The sequence below is a fragment of the Hyla sarda genome, chromosome 9 (genome assembly GCF_029499605.1).
Source record: "Hyla sarda isolate aHylSar1 chromosome 9, aHylSar1.hap1, whole genome shotgun sequence".
Taxonomy (NCBI): domain Eukaryota; kingdom Metazoa; phylum Chordata; class Amphibia; order Anura; family Hylidae; genus Hyla; species Hyla sarda.
Genome location: NC_079197.1, coordinates 24196474 through 24216061, shown reverse-complemented (window position 1 = coordinate 24216061; position 19588 = coordinate 24196474). Strand labels below are relative to the sequence as shown.

The 19588-nt window shown below is 41.9% G+C and overlaps 1 protein-coding gene across 1 annotated transcript in view; it reads right to left on the bottom strand.

Annotated features, from left to right (window-relative positions):
* The window catches only part of CCDC187 (coiled-coil domain containing 187), an 85075-nt gene that overhangs the window by 41814 nt on the left and 23673 nt on the right, over positions 1-19588 (bottom strand). The window contains exons 9-13 of the mRNA XM_056541002.1: positions 16633-16758; positions 15424-15929; positions 13847-13929; positions 9854-10398; positions 8535-8616 (exon numbers count right to left, since the gene is read on the bottom strand). Of these exons, the coding sequence (XP_056396977.1) occupies positions 8535-8616; positions 9854-10398; positions 13847-13929; positions 15424-15929; positions 16633-16758 (1342 nt within the window). The remainder of the gene's footprint in view (positions 1-8534; positions 8617-9853; positions 10399-13846; positions 13930-15423; positions 15930-16632; positions 16759-19588) is intronic.

Here is a 19588-nt window from a genome sequence, read left to right as displayed (position 1 = left end):
GAGCAGCAATCCTATGGCTGGTAGCAGAGTCAGAAGAGCAGCAATTCAATGGCTGATTCCAGATGCAGGCAGGCAGCAATCCTATGGTTGGTAAAAGAGGCAGGAGAGCAGCAATCCTATGGTCTATTAGCAGAGGCAAGAGATCAGCAATCCTATAATTGGTAGCAGGGGCAGGAGAGAAACAATCCTACGGCTGGTAGCAGAGGCAGGAGAGCAGCAATCCTATTACTGGTAGAAGAGGTAGTTGAAAGGCAATACTATGGTTGATAGCAGAGGCAGGAGAGCAGCCATCCCATGGCTGGTAGCAGAGGCGGGAGAGTGGAAATCCTATGACAGCAGGTAGCCAATATGGCTGCTATGGCTCCTATTAAGAGAAGGGGCCCAATCCTGCCTTTTGCAGAAAACAAGGATGAACCAACCTCCTCAAGAAGATCAGTATTTTTTTTTTAGCAAACAAGGAGTGGAGAATTGGCCCAAGGGTAGAGAAGGAGGAAACAGACACCATATTGAGGGAGCCAGTTTGACCATTGCTTTGGCGCCCCCTCTCTTCAGATCATATAAATGGTTGGTTAGAAGAATGATATGGTCGCCTGGAGGCAGAAAGCGCCCAATATATGTAATTGTGGCCAGGAAGCGGAGGTGGACAGCTAGAGGCCATTACTTTGTAATAAATCTTAGTGACAGACCCTGGTGCAATCATATTTATACAAAGATCGAGGGAAGGCAAAACAATTACTTTAAATTAATCTTCACCATGGCACAGGTTAAATCACTCTAATCCTCACGAGGAAAGGAGATCAGAGGAGATTTGACTATGTACTTATATTATTCAAATAATCAATTCACGCTGCCGGCCCCCACAACCATATGTCTGGGGCGGGGGGCAGGAGGTGACGGATCGGGCCCTGGGTAGGGAAAGATATTATTTTCCTTTTTACATAGTGAAACGAAATGGATCCATGAAACTCGGCTGACATAATATGACCGCTTCCCTAACCACCTAAAAGAGATTTTTTTTATGTCTTATCTACAAATATATATGTTTACCTATATTATACTGGATATACAGTGAGACCTCTTTAAAAAGACTACCCAAAAATGCATTATAAAGTGGTCTTCTAGGGGGTGGTCTTCTCAAAGAAAATGGTCAAATAATGGTCACTGTACTGTACATGATGCATAATGGCTTATGGTCTGGATAAAGGGGTGGCCTTCTTAAAGAGGTGGTCTGTTGGAGGGGTTTCCCTGTATATATATATATATATATATATATATATATATATATATACAGCAGTGTTTTCCAAACAGTGTGCCTCCAGCTGTTGCAAAACTACAACTCCCAGCATGCCTGGACAGCCAAAGGCTGTCCAGGCATGCTGGGGGTTGTAGTTTTGCAACAGCTGGAGGCGCACTGTTTGGAAAACACTGATATACAGTATTTAACCTGTGGCCCTCCAGCTGTTGCAAATGCTGTTCCATTGTTTTCAACGGGAATCTGCAGCACAGTGCACAGGGCGGAATTTTTCACGTAGGAGTTGTCTGCCATGGAAATTCTTTCTGCGGAATCCGCTAGGAAATGCATTGCCGTCTATGAAGATGATGTTCTGCCGGCCCATGCTGTCCGTGGAATGTCCGCCCAGAAATTTTCCGGGTAGACATGCCCCCGTGTGAACATAGCCTAACAGAGAACTTAAATTGCGGGCCAAAGTGGTACATGGGCTAACACCAGTGACTACACTAACCATCCATATTTGCTGCAGATTTTCAGTGCAGAATTTGCTCTATAATTCTGTCACAAAGTCACTATGTGTGAATTCACAGATTTATGAAAACCTGTCCAGAGGGAAAGTTGCCCAGTTGCCCATAGCAACCAATCAGATTGCTTCTTGTTAAAAATGAAAAAATCAATCTGATTGGTTGTTATGGGCAACTTTTCCTCTGGACAGGTTTTTATTAATCTCCCCCAATATGTTCACACGGTTATAAAAATAATGTGTAGAAACCAGCGTAAATACGTCTTCCAAAACAGTTTGTAAATCAGTGCAGTTTTTAGGCAATTTTGGATGCTTTTTTTTTGCAATTTTTCCAAGATCCCATTAAATTCAATTTGAGCTTAAAGCAAAATGTTTTTTTTTTTTTTTTTTTAGAGCTAATTTTTAGTGCTGCTTTCATACTTTAATGAGCATTCCCAGTTAAAGTAAATAGAAGCTGAAAACTGGTGGCTTTCTTGGGAGTGAAGAAACAGTGTGCCTCCAGCTGTTTCAAAACTACAACTCCCAGCATGCCCGAACAGTCAAAGGCTGTTCAGGCATGGTGGTAGGTGTAGTTCTGCGACAGCTGGAGACACACTGTTTGGAAAGCACTACCCTAACAGTACAGATTAGTTTTCAAAGGGATACCCACATACCATGATTGGTCCTCATTGACTTATAATGGAATCATCCTAAGTTTTAATTTTCGACAGCAACAAAAGCAACGCAGAATGCACTAGTGTTTCTTAAAAAAAAAAAAAAAATTATAATAATATTAGAGTGAACATAGCCTAAAGATGCCTATTATATAGATTACAAACTCTTGTGATCAAGTCCACCATTTGATTGAATATTTAGCGTTTGACAGATATCCTCAAAACTGTAAAATGCTGCAGAATTTGTTGGCACTTTATAAAAATATTATTATTAAATATTATTATATAATGTATACTAATGTATAAGGTGCATAGTGACTTTCCACCTACAGATTTTTTCTGACTGACCCTATTGTTCTGGGGACGGATAAGCCGGTATTACCCCACCCCGATAGCAGAGCATAAACATTTGGCCGTGCTAAATGTTCACGTGTTGTATGGGGAGATCGGGGAGGTCGCCCCAACGGTTATTTAAGATATATTCCCCACCCTTATCCATGAGGAGCTAGTATAAAAGAACTGATGTATAAGTGTGTACAACCAATTTGTATTTACTGTCTTCTTGGATGACGATATGCAGGTATATATATATATACACACACTAACTTTGCAGCTGTAGAACTGAAAATACAATTTTTATGTAAATTAATTAGAAACAAAAAAATCTACAGTATACATGAAGAAACACAAATGACAAGAGCAGAGTAAACAAAGGTTAAACAGGAGCGCTCTCTACTGGAGAACAAGGGAATGGCTTAAATCAATGAAATAAAATGCAATAAGGAAAACCCATCCAGGGAGAAAGAGATGTTGCCTCGAGAGTTCAGCGGGTGCTCCATGACAGCAGAGGCGGGGGAGCGACATAGGTAAGTATATGATTTTTTTTCTATTTATAACCCGCCTGAGCTCAAATATACAAAAAAAATAGAACCCAGACAACCCCTTTAGGTAAGTAGGATCTGTCCTGATCCATTTCACAACAGACTTATTATATCCATCATGGCTTCCATTATCATAGCAGCCATGACAGATGTAACAGGTCCAGTGTAAACAGGATCTTGGATTCTACTCACAACATTACAGAGGCACACACTGCACACACGGCTGGTGCACTAGAGGGGGACAGAGAACATCTCATTGAATTTAATAAACGTACTGAAGCTTGTGAACTAAAATGTGAAGAATCAATCTAAAAAAAAACTAACTCTACACTAGAGTTGATTATATCTCTTAAAGAAACAGCGCTTATCCTACTTTAAAGGGTTAGTCCAGGGAACTAAACTTACCAGACACTTATTCCTGATAAGTGCCTGATCGCAGGGGGTCTGACCACTGAGGCCCCCTGCGATATCCTGTATGAGGGTCCCACCGATTTACCCATCCTCAGAGCGCTTCAGCCCCCACCTTCCTGTGCGAGAACAAGTGATGGCCTGTTTTTTTTAATAAACTTTATTCACATGATTTGGACACATGACAAAAAAGACAAGAACTCAATTACTATATAGATGTCAAAAGTGAGGATCACAGGACATAATAACAATAGTAGTATAGTAATGGCACCAGGTGCAATCACATGTCCAATTCCGGGTTTTGTATAATAAAGAAACAAAAAAAAAAAGAACAGTAAGAACTCCAGAGGAACACTTAAAGGGGTACTCCGGTGAAAACCTTTTTTCTTTTAAATCAATTGGTGGCAGAAAGTTAAACATATTTGTAAATTACTTCTATTAAAAAATCTTAATCCTTCCAGTACTTATTAGCTGCTGAATGCTACAGAGGAAATTCCTTTCTTTTTGGAACACTAATGACATCACGAGCACATAGCAGATGTATGCTAAGGGCAGCATGGTGGCTCAGTGGTTAGCACTGCTGCCTTGCACTGCTGGGGACTTGGGTTCAAATCCCACTAAGGACAACAGTAAATAAAGTGTTATTATTATAATAATGTCAGAAGAGAGAACTGTGCTCGTGATGTGAAAAGAATTTCCTCTGTAGTATTCAGCAGCTAATAAGTACAGGAAGGATTAAGAACTTTTAATAGAAGTAATTTACAAATATGTTTAACTTTCTGCCACCAGTTGATTTAAAAGAAAAAAAGGTTTTCACCGGAGTACCCCTTTAATTACTCCAGAGGAACCCAGGATATCAATTAAACAGGGAAAATACAATATTGCTCGTAACATCACTGCGTCCGGTGATTGGCTGAGCAAGCTTTCAGTTTGACTCGTTCAGGAAGAAGGGGACAAGAACACGCCTAGGAAGGGTAAGTAGATGGGATCCTATATAGGAGATCATGGGGGGTCACAACAGTTGGACCCCCAGGATCAGACACGTATCCCCTATCCTGTGGATAGAGGATAAGTGTTTTATAAGTTTAGTTTCTCAGGTGTCCATCCTCTGCATAAATGGAATTAAAAGAGCAGGGAGGAAACCCAGAAGGCCTGATTTACCCAGGAATGTAGTTCTAAAATCTAGAATCCAGAGATCTCATTCTGGCTGCATCTCGAAATAGAAAAGTAATGTCAGACCTGAATGTGGACATTAGCCAAGCAACCATGTTATGATGCAAAACCTTTTCACAAGATAATAAACATCATATTGTAATGAATCTAATACCCTGTCAAGCAATTGCGCTTCCCCAGTCAGACTTTGCTCCGGCCACTCCAGTAAGCAGAGTCTGAGGAAACGCAAGTCTTCATCCTTTAACCTATACAGGCATCTGGAGTTAGCTATCACCTGACCCCGGGATGCATCTGCGAAGTAGTCACTGACAGATAAATGAGAAAGAAACAAAGGATCCAAGAGTCAAACCAGGAGAGGCTAAAAAGAAAGGGAGGATCTGCCAATATGCCACTGAGGAAACAGTCCATGGCAGGCTGAGAAACGTATCTAGCTATATTAGTTATATATCTGTTTACAAAATCAAGAGTGTTATCCAGACTATTATTTCATCCATTTTCTACTTATATGTCCATCAAACTTGGAAATAACAAGCAATTACAGATATAATAAACCTCTGAAGCCAAGGTATAGTATATACTGGGATTGATAACCACTGACCACTCAGCAGTCACTAAAAGGACAGGACATGGTCAAGACTCCATTACCTCTCCAGTAATCCTGTTTTAAAACTGTGCATGCATGGAGACAATGGAGGAGAGTGGCCAATAGTACTGGGTGGCGACTGGCACATAGCGCTGTTACTCGACTGCATTGAGTTTATACTCTTTTTAAAATGAAGAAAGACATTTATACCATTAATTGCTACAACCATATTGTTTAATATTGTGGCTGGCAGCGTTGCATTATTTGGCCATACAATCCTCACCAATAATACATTACGACAGGCTGCCAATTTTCATACTCTTTAATAAGCTACACATTGTCGTGAGTATTTCCGGAACTAAATCAACTCTAATAGCTGTACATGGAGTAAAAGAACTTGGCAAATACATTGTAACTAACGTAACAACCAGAAACAACAGGAGAAGTAACGATGAATTGGCACTGACATATATTACTGCTGTAATTGCAAGCACTGTTGAATGTAAGCGTGGGATGGAGCGTGGATATCCCAATTGTGGATCCTAGGGGGTGCTTCACGAAAACAAAGAATGTACTCAATATATCGATGCCAAGAAAAGTGGAAACCGTATGGCCTGACGAAGCGCCCATTGGCGTGATACGTACGGCGTCTGAGCTCCCCCTGCTCCATCTATCGCTTCCCTGCCAAAGACCCCGTTCGGGAATCTACCCACCATGAAGGATAACTGCTGGGTGAGTGCTCCGTTTTCACTTTTCTTGGCATCGATACATTGTAAGTAATTGCAGCTCTACTAAAAATTGAACTGAATAATAAATAACAGTAAGATTTGTTAACTTTAAAGTGGAGCGTTGTCTATCTATTGACACAGAAAACAGCCAGGTATTCACAACTCATTCTGGAGATATGGGGCTCATTAGCCCATCTGATGGTCTAGCTACTCCGTAAGATGGGTGGGCGCTGTACTAGGATAGGTACAGGCATACTTAATTGCCAGGGCATGTATTCAGCTCTGGCCCGCCCTCAGTGAACAGGATCTCGATGGTACATATTGGCCCCATCTTTTTTTGGTTTTAAACAGGTGTAGGTTCTACAACCCCATAGTAACTAACAGAATGTTCTATGATTAGCCAACAAAGTACCAAACTGCACTTCATATGAGTGGTGTTTTAATTGACCTGAGGAAGGTGAGCTGAAATGCGTATTAGGATTTAGGATTTCTGTCCATAACTTAGGAACTACACAACAGATCAGAAAACGGTAGACTGTGTTGCACCCTGCACTATTACCATGTATAAGCAGGTTAGTGCAGGTGATACAAAACTGGAGACAGAGAGATTAATTTCCAAACAGAGTTAGGGTGCATTCACACCACCTTTGCAAGATCAGGCTGCTGGATCAGGCTGGGAAATTTCAAAACCGGGCGCTCCCATATCCCACCGCACTGGCGCAAAATCTCATTCATGTAAATACGCCGACTGGAGTCACACAGTGACTCTGGTCGACAAATTTTTGACCCTTATCTGGCTTTCTGACCGGACTGAAAACCGCAGCATACCACGGTTTTCAGTCCGGTCAGAAAACTGGATACGGGTCAAAAATGAGTCGACCGGAGTCACTGTTTAAGGGGGCTGGGTCCCCCCAGCTGGATCCGGTTCCCATATAGCTAAAACGTGGTGTGAATGCACCCTAAGTCCGTAATTCCCATGCAAGTGTACATACGATTCCTGACCGCATCATCTTGGGGCAAGTCTCAGGATATGTTTGAAACTCATGGGCTATCACATAGCCCAACACCAGACATAATGACAAGTATTCTTCAAAACTGAAAGCTTCACCCTTTAAAAATTAATGTGGGAGAAATTATAAAGAGTGATGAAGAAAAAGCAAACATATTAAAATATTTTTCTCCACTGTATTCACAGAGGAAAATGAAAGGCCTGGTAAAACACAGAAGGATAAGGTAAAAATAGACAAATCACCAGGTCCAGATGGCATTCACCAGTAAAGTGATAAACAGATCCTTATTTCTACATATGAAGCCGGGATACGAGGACGAGATATGAGGACGAGATATGAGGTCGGGATATGAGGACGAGATATGAGGTTGAGATATGAGGATGAGAGCGTCATTGTTGCTTTTCCTCTCCCACAAGGTATAGGTAGGAAGACCGGGTAACACCAGGTACTCTGCTAGTTTCAAATATTTAAGGACTTTAAAAGGACAAGATCTGTTCCCTAGGACTGGCGCATAGCAAATGTGGTGGCAATATTCAAAAAGGGGTCAAGAAGTGACCCTTGGCATTATAGGCCTGTTAGTTTAACCTCTGTTGTATGTAAATTGTTTGAGAGTTTTTTAAGAGATGTTATAATGGAGTAAATTTATGACCCCACATCAGCATGGATTTATGAGGGATCAGTCCTATCAAACTATCCGGATCAGCTGAGATCAAGACTGGACCAGGGTGAATCGCTGGACACATATATCTTGATTTTTCCAAAGCATTTGATACGGTGCCATATAAATGGTTGGTGTATAAAATGAGAAGGATTGGGCTGGGGGAGAATGTGTGTAAGTGGGTAAGTAAATGGCTCAGTAATAGAAAACTGAGGGTGGTTATCAATGGTAATACTGTGAGTAAGGGACTGTTACTAGTGGGAACCACAGGGGTCAGTTCTGGGTCCTATTGTCTTTCATATATTTATTATCATTATAATCAGGGTTATTTAGTTTAGAAAAAAAGACAACTTAGGGGCAAATAAATAACTAACTATAAATATATCAGGGGGCAGTACAGAGATCTTTTCATGACCTATTTATACCCAGAACAGTATTTATAACAAGGCGGCATCCTCTACGTCTAGAGGAAAGAAGGTTTCTACACCAGCACAGATGGGGGTTCTTTACTGTAAGAGCAGTGAGACTATAGAACTCTCTCCCAGAGGAAGTGGTCAAGGGGATCTCAGTAAAAGAGATCAGGAGGGGTCTGGATGAATTTCATAAGAGTAATAGTCACTCGTGTCTGAAGTTGGGATGTTGATCCATGGGTTTATTCTGAATGCTAGATTTGGCAGTAGACTCACCTTGTGCTGGCAGATCGACTTTTCTGAGCCTCTTTGCTGTGAATTTTTGGATGGAGGTCTTTGGTTTGAGCTGCTGTTTTCTCTGGAAAAAACAGTAAGGTATATACAGTTAGTATCTGTACACTAAAAGGAAACATCTATCCTTAGATCCAGAGTTTCCCGGCTCTGGTGGTGGAAGCCAAAAAGACCCGAATGGCCTGTTTTGTAGCATTTGCATAACACCAACTGATGTTAATGGAAGTTGTGTTAACAGTTTCACACCATACAATATTCTCTTTACATAACTCCAGGAGTGACAGAAGCAGCGTAGCCCATGGTGCTATGCTGTTTACACAACACCCATTAAAGTTAAAAGGGAGTTACTCAAATTGTGCAAAACAGCCTGCTTAACTGTTTTCGACTTCCCAACCCCCTCATTCAACAAGCTGGTGAGGGACAAGGAGCCCTTGTTACCAGAAGGAGACACCCCTTTAACCAAAACTTTTCATATTCACTATCGTTGGCCAGCAGAGAGGTAATATGAGAATGCGGTGGCGGCAAGCAGCCTGTAAAATGTTGCGGCAAATTTGTCCCTGCTGGTGACCTCACACCTCCCTTTCTCTTATAGCTATGTGCCAATGAGGGGTAGTAAGTCTTTTCTGTATCGTTGTGCAGTGCCATTTTGTTGGTGTCTGCACAGTGTTACAGTACAGCTGTGGTGTCCAGTGATACTCAGTAAAGCCTACATTACACTGGGACACTTTCTAACCTGCAGCGTGCAATATAAACACTCAACAAGTCTGTACAGATACCACCATCCTTATCTTTACCCATGCCCCTCAGGACAGTAGCTAGGGTGTGGTCCTTTGGTGCTTAAGGGTTTTCCAAATTCTGTAACTTCTCCAAGAACTCCTCTTTGGCTGAATCCTAACTTGTTCCCTATGTAATATCGCCTTTTGGTGTAAGAATAGGGTAACATTCATTATTCATCTATTTTCATCATTTCAATCAATTCTTTGAAAGTATGTGGGAGAGGTAAGGCCCTCCCAGACACGCTTTTGATATGTATCTATAACTGTGACAGGCAGTTTGTCTTTTCACCCTAAATTCACTAAGGATGAGCATCTATTGGGCCCCACAGACCTCCCCAAACCTCTTACCCCTATACTCTATAGGTCTTAGCTCTTTTGCTAAAGTCTATCCAAAATGTGTACAGGACATCCCAGGCATTACCCCCAATGTTAAAGTTTTTTTTTAAACGAGAGTGACACTTTTATGCTCATTTCATCTGCCATAGGTAAACCAAAGAGAGACACAGGCATATCAAATGCATTAAATACCTTTCTTCATGCTGTGTCGTCTGGTGTTCTTCAGAGGTGCAGTAGAGAACTTTGCACTGTCTGGAGTCCAGCACAAATCAGTATATACAGAGGCAGGTAAGATGTCTTCTGGAGGCTTCCTTGTATTTGTTTTAAGGTTTTTGTCAGTTTTAAAAGTAATGTTCTCAACCATAATGGGATATTTACCAAATGCCGATGTCATTTGTGAAGGTGAACAAGGAGAAGGTGAGGACACACTTGTTCCCGAGTGTTGGCCAAGGTTTGGAGAACTAAGTCTGTTACACTCCAGCTCAACCCTCCTACCCAGGTCCTTAGCTGTGGTCCATATGGCATGTAAACGCTCCTGGTGGGCTCGACACTGTGAGGAGAAGTCAGTAGTTTTGTGTGAGGGTACAGCATCATGATTCAGCCCTTCTGAGGGGCTAATGCCCTTAAGATGGATGTCTTGTCTTAGGGCGGGAACAGGAGCCAAGTCTTGTAGTCGGAGTGGACTGGAATGGTCATCTTTTAATAGAATCTCTGTCTTCTGTTTCTTAGAATTTCCACTGCCGCATTCATAGGAAAAAAAAAAAAAAAAAATATATATATATATATATATATATATAGTAATACTCCTTGTGCACATCATAAACAGACAACATGACAACAATGGGAGTAGATGTCAACACATCAAAGTAGAAGGATAGAATCCACACCTGTTCTTGCCAAGAAACGTATGGGCATATATGGCAAAGAGAGCGGAAACACTTACAGGACACAAGGTATATAGAAGAATATAAAATAAGTGTTTATTTCATTAAGAGTGCCATATAAGACATAAGACACATACGTCACACATATATAAAAATGCAAAAAAGATAATACATCCACAGAAACACAGAACCGAAAAAAAGAGAAGATGGATAAAAATCTGAAAGGTGGCAGAATTGTTGAAAATAAAAGATACTGGATACTTTTTTTTATCTTAAAAAAGCCACAAAAAACATATTTTCTATTGGTGCTTCATGATTAAGTTTTTGTGTTTTTTTTCTCTCACAAAATCGTGTGTTTTAGTATATAAAGTTTTTAGTTGGATCTTTTTTCTTCAGTGGTGGTATTTTATGGGAGGAAGGGGGTGTTTTTTAGTTGTTTATGTTTGTATAGTGCTAGGGAAATTTACGGGTAGTAGTTGCAGGCTTTAAGTGTACCTGTTGCTTTAAAAAACTTTGGACATGTCCTAGAGACATGCCAAAAGTTTTGATCGGTCGGGGTGTTAGAACGGGTGGAGATAAAAGTAAAGCTAATTGAGACAATCCCATAGACTTACATTGTAAGTCTGAGCTCTTCTCCCAGTTATCTTTAGCTATCGGTTGCGGTCTGAACACTCAGAGGCTGACCAATCAAAACTTTTGACATGTCTCTACAACATGTCAAAAGTTTGATATGAGAATAACAGATTCAGCATCTTTTGAACTATTTATCGATTATGCTGTTTCCACTTGGATTTTTTCTGGTAGTTTTTGGAGTCCTTCCAATGGATCCATAAGGGAGGAGAAGTGTAAGTCCTTCCTTTATATGTCTTATTTCTTTTGAATACATTTCTGGCTTTGGCTCCAAAACTACAGTGGCTGTATTCCAAAAACTGCCAGAAAAAAACCAAGTGGAAACTTAGCCCTACTATAGTTTAGGGAGTCTGGAAGTGAGAGATTCTCTTTAAGAAATGCTCCTTCAGTGTTTGTAACATGGAATATTATGCAATATACAGTATATGGCATACAATACTGAATCGAATCTACTGCAATACAGTGTATGCCCTAATCCTGTGTCCCCCAGCCAGTGGTGCTTCAGTTTTTGCACAAAAAGAATGCATAGGGTGTAGGTGTGTGAATCGGCAAGAATTTGGCGATACGATACGTATCGCGATACACGTATGACGATACAATATATCCCGATTCTGTTTACGAGACGATATATCGTGAAATATCCCGATTCTGTCTCTAAAACTATATATTGCGATTTTTACGCACGCAGTGATACCAAATATGTTTATTTGTATTATGTTTACATGTTTTTTATATAGGAATAGGGGTGATTTAAACTTTTAATATGGAAGGGGTTGATGTGTGTCTTTTACACTTTCATTAAAACATTTTTTTTTATACACTTTATTAGACTTTTAAGAGGAATCATTAGATTCCTCAGACAGATGAATAGAGTTCTATTGAACTCCAGTGATCTGTGATCCATTGATAGAGCATAGTCCAGCCAGGCTCTATCAATAACTATAGACAAAGGGAGACGGCGCTCCTAGTGTGATACCGTAAATAAATAGGATACAATTTAAGCAATATTGCTCACCGATGTTGGTTGTACTGCGACCAAGTACAACAATGGTGTAGGCATAGACCCTATACGGGCGAAAACTTTGCAGCCGCTCCTGGCAACACAACGTGAAGCAAAAACAGATCCCTCCAGGACAGCACAGGATAGAGCTGGCACACAAGACTTCAAGGTAAACGCAGATTTATTTTACCCGGCATGCAACGCGTTTCGCTGGATAACCAGCTTCATCAGACATGCCTGATGAAGCTGGTTATCCAGCGAAACGCGTTGCATGTCGGGTAAAATAAATCTGCGTTTACCTTGAAGTCTTGTGCGCCAGCTCTATCCTGTGCTGTCCTGGAGGGATCTGTTTTTGCTTCAGGCTCTATCAATGGCAGAGCCACGGGACCAGCAGGAAGCAGAGGTAAGCCCTCCGGCTATCTCCTCAGTGGATCGCCCGCCCGCGATGGCCCTCCGGGTGGGCGATCCACCCCACTAGCCCACCAGGGAGCATTCACAGGTCCCTTTAGACGCTGCTGTCAGCTTTGATAGCGGCGATCTAAAGGGTTAATCGCCGCATGCTGGCTATTAGCGGCGGCCCCCGGCTACTGAAAACAGCCGGGGGCTGCAAAGTATGGAGCGGGCAGGAGTCGGGAGCCGCTCCATACACCCAGAGCGCCCCCGTGCTTGTCAGGTCTGGCCCTGCTTGCACAAGCCGGAAAAAATTTACCTGCCCGCCGCCTGGAACTGCATGTCCCGGGTGTCGGGAGATACGAATTCCACATTCCTAAAAGGATCGATTCAAAAATATTTTGAATCGATACAGTATCGCCAAATGAAAAATCGCGATAATCGAGTGAATCGATTTTTTCTTACACCCCTAATAGGGTGCATAACCTAATGCAGTGTTTCCCAATCTGCAGTATGACTACACAACCGGGCATGTGTCCCAGTCTGGGGGGAAATGCCTGCTGACTTGGCCCCGCTATTTTCAACTGAATCTGTATCATCAGGACAGAGATTCAGCTGAAGCTGTGGCACCACATCACTTAGAATAGCCCCCGGCTACTGCTGCCTAATTCTATGAACACCTTCTACATCGACCATTTCCATCTACCTACCAAGTACACATCATAAGTTTTGTAGTTTGCACTGAACAGATAGAAGGATATTACAAATTCAGCACAGGGTTGTCCAACCAGTAACACTCATGGTACCCCGAGTCTCCCATCAGAATAAGGTGGAGGCTGCGCATGTGCACTGCCGCTCCAGTTCTATTTTATGGGACCTGCTGGAAATGCCTGAGTACAGCGCTCTGCTATCTCCAGCAACTCCCACAGATAACTACACAAGCAGTAATCCCGCTGCTCATTCTAATGGAAGGTTGGGAGCACAGAGTTTATGGTTGGACTATATTTTGAGATCTTTTTGACAAAAAACACTGACACCTATCGGCCATTCTAGAACTGTAAAGATGACATATATTAGTATATATCTCCTGTAATAGCAGAGGCTTTAGAGCAGTGGTCTTCAACCTTCGGACCTCCAGATGTTGCAAAACTACAACTCCCAGCATGCCCGGACAGCCAACGGCTGTCCGGGCATGCTGGGAGTTGTAGTTTTGCAACATCTGGAGGTCCGCAGGTTGAAGACCACTGCTTTAGAGTTATCATATCTAGTGAGTACACTCACCTTACTCCACAGCCTTCTCTCAGCAGGTCACTGGAGGTTCCATGGAGCCATTCTGAGAGCTCTTTCCTGACAATGTCCGCCTCCTGCAGGTCAAGGTCACTGTTAGTGGCTAAAATACATCTACTGTGTATGGCTGTGCCGTAATGGTACAGTAAGGCCCATGCAGAAGCTACCAGCAGTACTATCACTGCACGGTTATGGTGCCCACACGATCAACAGCAGGAGCGGGTGCTTCACTGTGTTAACTGCGGGGATCTGGAATAACTCTGATCCCAGCAGCTTAACCCCTCAGATGCCGAAGTCATTGGTGACCACCTCATCTTAAGGATTTGAAAAAGTGGGGAGGCTCCATTCCAGGGCTGAAGACCTATTAGAGCATCCCAGTGTTATCAGACGCCATCGCTCCCCACACGAGGAGAGAGCGGCCGGACAACTCCGGCTCCCGCTGACAGCGGGACTGGGTCTGCACACAGTCTGCAGCTCGGCTAACCGTGGATCTGGTTCACGCTGACTGCACCATATCTTTGTGTGCCCAAGTGACCCTAGGGATAGTTTTTTCTTCCCCACAGGAACATATACCTTGCATGTATATTACCTTACAGGTTGTAATAGGGACAGAAATTTCTTTAAGGTTCCTGGGTCACCGGATTGTTATACCTATTAAAGGACATGTCTGGTGCTCACTTTTCTTATTGTCTCCGTTCCGGGCTGCAAAAAAAAAGAAAATAAGCTTTCTCTTGCCTGCCTACGCTCCCCCGGTGCTCCAGGACAGGTGTTCGGTCCCCGGGCTGTATTCTTCTTACTTCCTGTTAGCCCGGCACGTCACACAGAGCTTCAGCCTATCACTGGCCGAGGCGGGACATCACTGCGGCCGGTGATAGGTTGAAGCTCCGTGTGACGTGCCGGGCTAACAGGAAGTAAGAAGAATACAGCCCGGGGACCGAACACCTGTACTGAAGCACCGGGGGAGCCTAGGCAGGTAAGAGAAAATTTGTTTTCTTTTATTTTTCAGCCCGGAACGGATAAAATAAGAAAAGTGAGCACCGGACATCTCCTTTAAAATGCTAATGGTGTCATCCTGTATCTATGTGACATTCTTTGTGTGCATATATAGGAATTAATTTCTCTTAACAGTAACGGATATTGATATGTAACAGTATAATCTATATCCTCTCGGTCACCGATTTTTTTATATATACCCCCGAGGACGCTCGCCATATACAAGCAAGCAGAAACGCGTTGGGTGTTGTTGATACGTATTTTTCACTATAGGTTTGCAAACAACTGCATCCTTTGTGATAGGTTACTTGGGACTGGCTGAGCCCTGCAGAGCCCCAAATAAATCCATTTGATTTCTAAAACAGACCGAGTTGTTTACATAATTGTCATAACACGTGGACACTTGTTTATATATAACATTTTAATTGTGATATTAACAGCTAAGTGTTATAGCATATCCCGGACACAAATAGTCCTCTTCCTTTACATTCTTATGCTGGATGTATCATTTGCACTTAGGGCGTAGTGTAGATCCCCATAAATTGCTCTACATTTCTTTTGTAACCAGTGTTACTTACCCCCGGTTGTATATGGAGGTTCCTCCGGGACACAGTGGTGCAGCCTCCTCTCTTTGGTGGACATGCTTCCTTCTGCTTCTTTAGCACGTTACCCAATTGTTCTTTTCTCATCTCCATGGCTTTCTCCATCCTGGTTTGGGTCTCCCGCTCCATCCTCTGTCTCTCTATAGTCTTCTTCTTCATGAAGTCTCTGATCTGCTCCACACTGTAACTACGTGCTCTGCTGCTAATAGGATGAGACTCAGGATCAGCTTCAACATTTTCCTTCCCAAAGGGGTTCCTCTCCATGTTACAGGATGGATGGGGTCTCCTCTTAATGTTATAAGATGTATGGGGTCTCTTCAACCTATTGCTGTCTCTTGATTTCTCTCTATCTTCCTCAGGTCTGATCTCTGGTGTGACCTGGGCAATGTCTTTATTTTGTTTTACTAAATCATTGAGATTGGGCTGTTGCTTTTGTTTTTGATTGTCTGATGAACTTGTTTTTTGGCATCTTCTGCAGCTCCCTGCAAAATAGAGAATGATAGATGATAGAAAGATATAAACAGATAGACAGATAATAGGAGATCAGTAGTTAAAATTAGATAAATAGGAGATAGATAGGTAGACAGAAAACAATAGAATAAGTAAAAATATAGAAGATAAATAGATATGAGCTAGATATTTGATAGGTTCATAGACAGACAGAGAAATAAATCGTATGAGAAAGATGGGAGATATAACAAAAGAAGAACTCGATAATAAATAGGTCATAGATAAAAGAATGATGGAAGAGATGAATAGATAATAGCAGATCAATAGATAGGAGAAAGAACAATAGAAGTAGTAGATGATACATATGAGATACATAGATAAATAGATAGATTCAGAGATAACAGATAGGAGATAGATAAACATAAGATAGAAGATACATATGATCTAGGTAGTTGGATAATAAATATGAGATAGATGATAAATAGATAGATATGAGATAGATAGATATGAGATAGATATGAGATAGATAGATATGAGATAGATAGATATGAGATAGATAGATAGATAGATAGATATGAGATAGATGGATAGATATGAGATAAATAGATAGATAGATGGATAGATATGAGATAGATAGATAGATATGAGATAGATGGATAGATATGAGATAGATAGATATGAGATAGATAGATATGAGATAGATAGATAGATAGATAGTAGCAACTCTCACCCGACCTTTCTGCATTGTATTTGAATCTTCTGCCTTAGGTGAACGATGTTTTAACAAGGTGACCGGTGACGGCCCTAATATTTGTTGGACAAGTTTCTGACCTTCCCTCCATGCCGAAGCTCCATAAAGACCTGAATACATAAGAAAGTCAATGCAAAAATGCGTCTTCATACTGAGTGCAGCTCCACCTCAGGTGAAATGAAGCATTACACAATCATCTATAAAATCAGTTGCCTGTCTGTGTCCTGTATGGAAATGTCCTACTAGGTAATTGATCTTTGATGTCACTCTCCACACTGTTCAGAAGTACTTGGCCATGAGTTCTGTTCACCATATCACTCCTCTAAGCTGATTGTTTCTCCATTTGGTTAAAAAATAAGGGATGTCACATCTTGAAAACCCCTTTCCAATAGCCCTAATAGGGAATAATGATAACATGGGGGGAGGGGTCACTTGTGAAGCAGTGGCTCCTAGTCCCGGGTCCATCCATGCATTAGACTCTCCTCAATAAGTGATTGGCTGAGAGAACAATTATTTGTGCCATGTTACCAATGGGTATTGGTGCAAGCAAAGATAGGTAACCCTGTATCCTTAGGTACAGTTTGGACATAAATGGTATATGCACTGCACACTTGGTGAGTACCGTTCCTTTTTCTCTTTTTTGTTTGGACTGCCAATCTATGTAGCTCAGCTGAGCACCCCTATGTCTGTATCTATCAGTAGGATCCTACCTGTGACCCAAAGTGTATATTTCTATAAGGTTGAGCTGACTGCAGTGTCTCTCTAAGGACATGTTCACAAGGCCAAAAATGTAGGCAGACATTCCGCACCCAATCCAGCGGACGCTGGGACCGCTAGGAAATGCGCCATCTCATAGACAGCAACACATTTCTGGGCGGACTTCAAAGAAAGAATGGACAAGGCCAAAAATGTAGGCGGACATTCCGCACACAATCCAGCGGATGCTAGGACCGCTCGGAAATGCGCCATCTCATAGACGGCAACACATTTCTAGGTGGACTCCAAAGAAAGAATGGACAAATCGATTTCCGCGGCAGATGTTTCCGCACGGACATTGATTTCACTGGGATTCTGCTGCACTGCGCACACACGTTTCTGCTTCGGAAATGCCGATAGTCTTGTCTATTCTTTCCATGGATTTCGCTCAAAATTGCATTGCCGTCTATGACACAGCACGTATCGGAGCAGTCCTAGCGCCTGCCGGATCGTACAAATGTGAGGAATGTCCAGGCGGCCATTCCGCACATTTTTGGCCGTGTGAACCCTGCCTAATAGGACTATTAAAAATAAATCACTAGACAACACCTAAAGAGTCTGTGACAAGGGTACCCTTGTATGATAATATATACCTGCACCAGTTCTACACAGAACCTTGTCTATAGCAAATATCAAAATGGTTGTTTCATGTGAGACCCTGTCCGGGCATGGTGGGAGTTGTAGTTTTATATATCACCGAAAACACACTACAGCAACAGCATAAATAATGAAAATGTACAAAAAAACTTTATTGAAAATCCATAATATAAGACATTAAAAACAATAAGAATTGAGCACAGTGCACATAACTGGATGGATAGCAAGCAAGGAATAAATATTGGTGTATATATATATATATATATATATATATATATATAAATCCATACAGGAACCACATCAACAAGAGCAGACATAAGATAGAGGTATATATAACCAGCAGAGAGTAGCTCCAAGAGTTGAAAAAACATGAGGATAGGAAACAAATTGGTTACCAATGCAGAGCCATGCACCACTTGCACGTAACCCAACGTACTTTCGTGCTAATGTGTTTTGTTTGTTCAAATTCTGTATTTTCTAAAGCAGTGTTTTTCAAACAGTATGCCTCCAGCTGTTGCAAAACTACAACTCCCAGCATGCCCGGACAGCCTTCGGCTGTCCGTGCATGTTGGGAGTTGTAGTTTTGCAACAGCTGGAGGCACACTGGTTGGGATACACTGCCTTAGAATAAAGCAGCTAGCACAGCGAAATGCTAAATTTGGCTACATTTACTGCTGTTGCGCTCCAACCTGCTCAACATCTGTGACGCAACGGACTCCGGATGGAAAACCGATGGACCCTATTCGAAGTTAATTGGACTCACTGGGACCCGTTGGTGTAAGATGTGCGTCAGCACGTTCAGGGTCCATTTGGCTGAAGCACGTCGGACACCGCCGGGTCCCATTGACTTTGCATAGGGTCCATTGGGTTTCCGTCTGGAGTCCGTTGTTTTATAAAAAAATTCCTCCGCTTAAAGGGGTATTCCAGGAAAAAACATACTGGCTCCAGAAAGTTAAACAGATTTGTAAATTACTTTTATTACAAAATCTTAATCCTTTCAATAATTATCAGCTGCTGAAGTTGAGTTGTTTTTTTCTGTCTGGCAACAGTGCTCTCTGCTGACATCTCTGCTTGTCCCGGGAACTGCACAGAGTAGAAGAGGTTTGCTATGGGGATTTGCTTCTAAACTGGGCGGTTCCCGAGACACGTGTCATCAGAGAGCACTTAGACAGAAAAGAACAACTCAACTTCAGAAGCTCATAGGTACTGAAAGGATTAAGATTTTTTAATAGAAGTAATTTACAAATCTGCTTAACTTTCTGGAGCCAATTGATATATATAAAAAAGTTTTTTCCTGGATAACCCCTTTAAATCCCGTAATTTGAACGGACTTTGCTAGCGGAGCTCCTCTGAATGGAGCTAATGTGAACACAGCATTTACCGGGGGAAATCTTATCTGACTATACATTCCTCCTAAAGCAGCTGTAATGGGAGAAATGTTATATTACCAGGCAGCCGTTCAGATATATGGCCACCCATGGACAGCGGCTTTAGTCCCCACTTTATGATGTTCATGTGCATTTGGACAGGAAACTAGATTTTGTGCAACTTCAGCAAAATACAAATTTTTTTTCAAGAAAGGCAGAA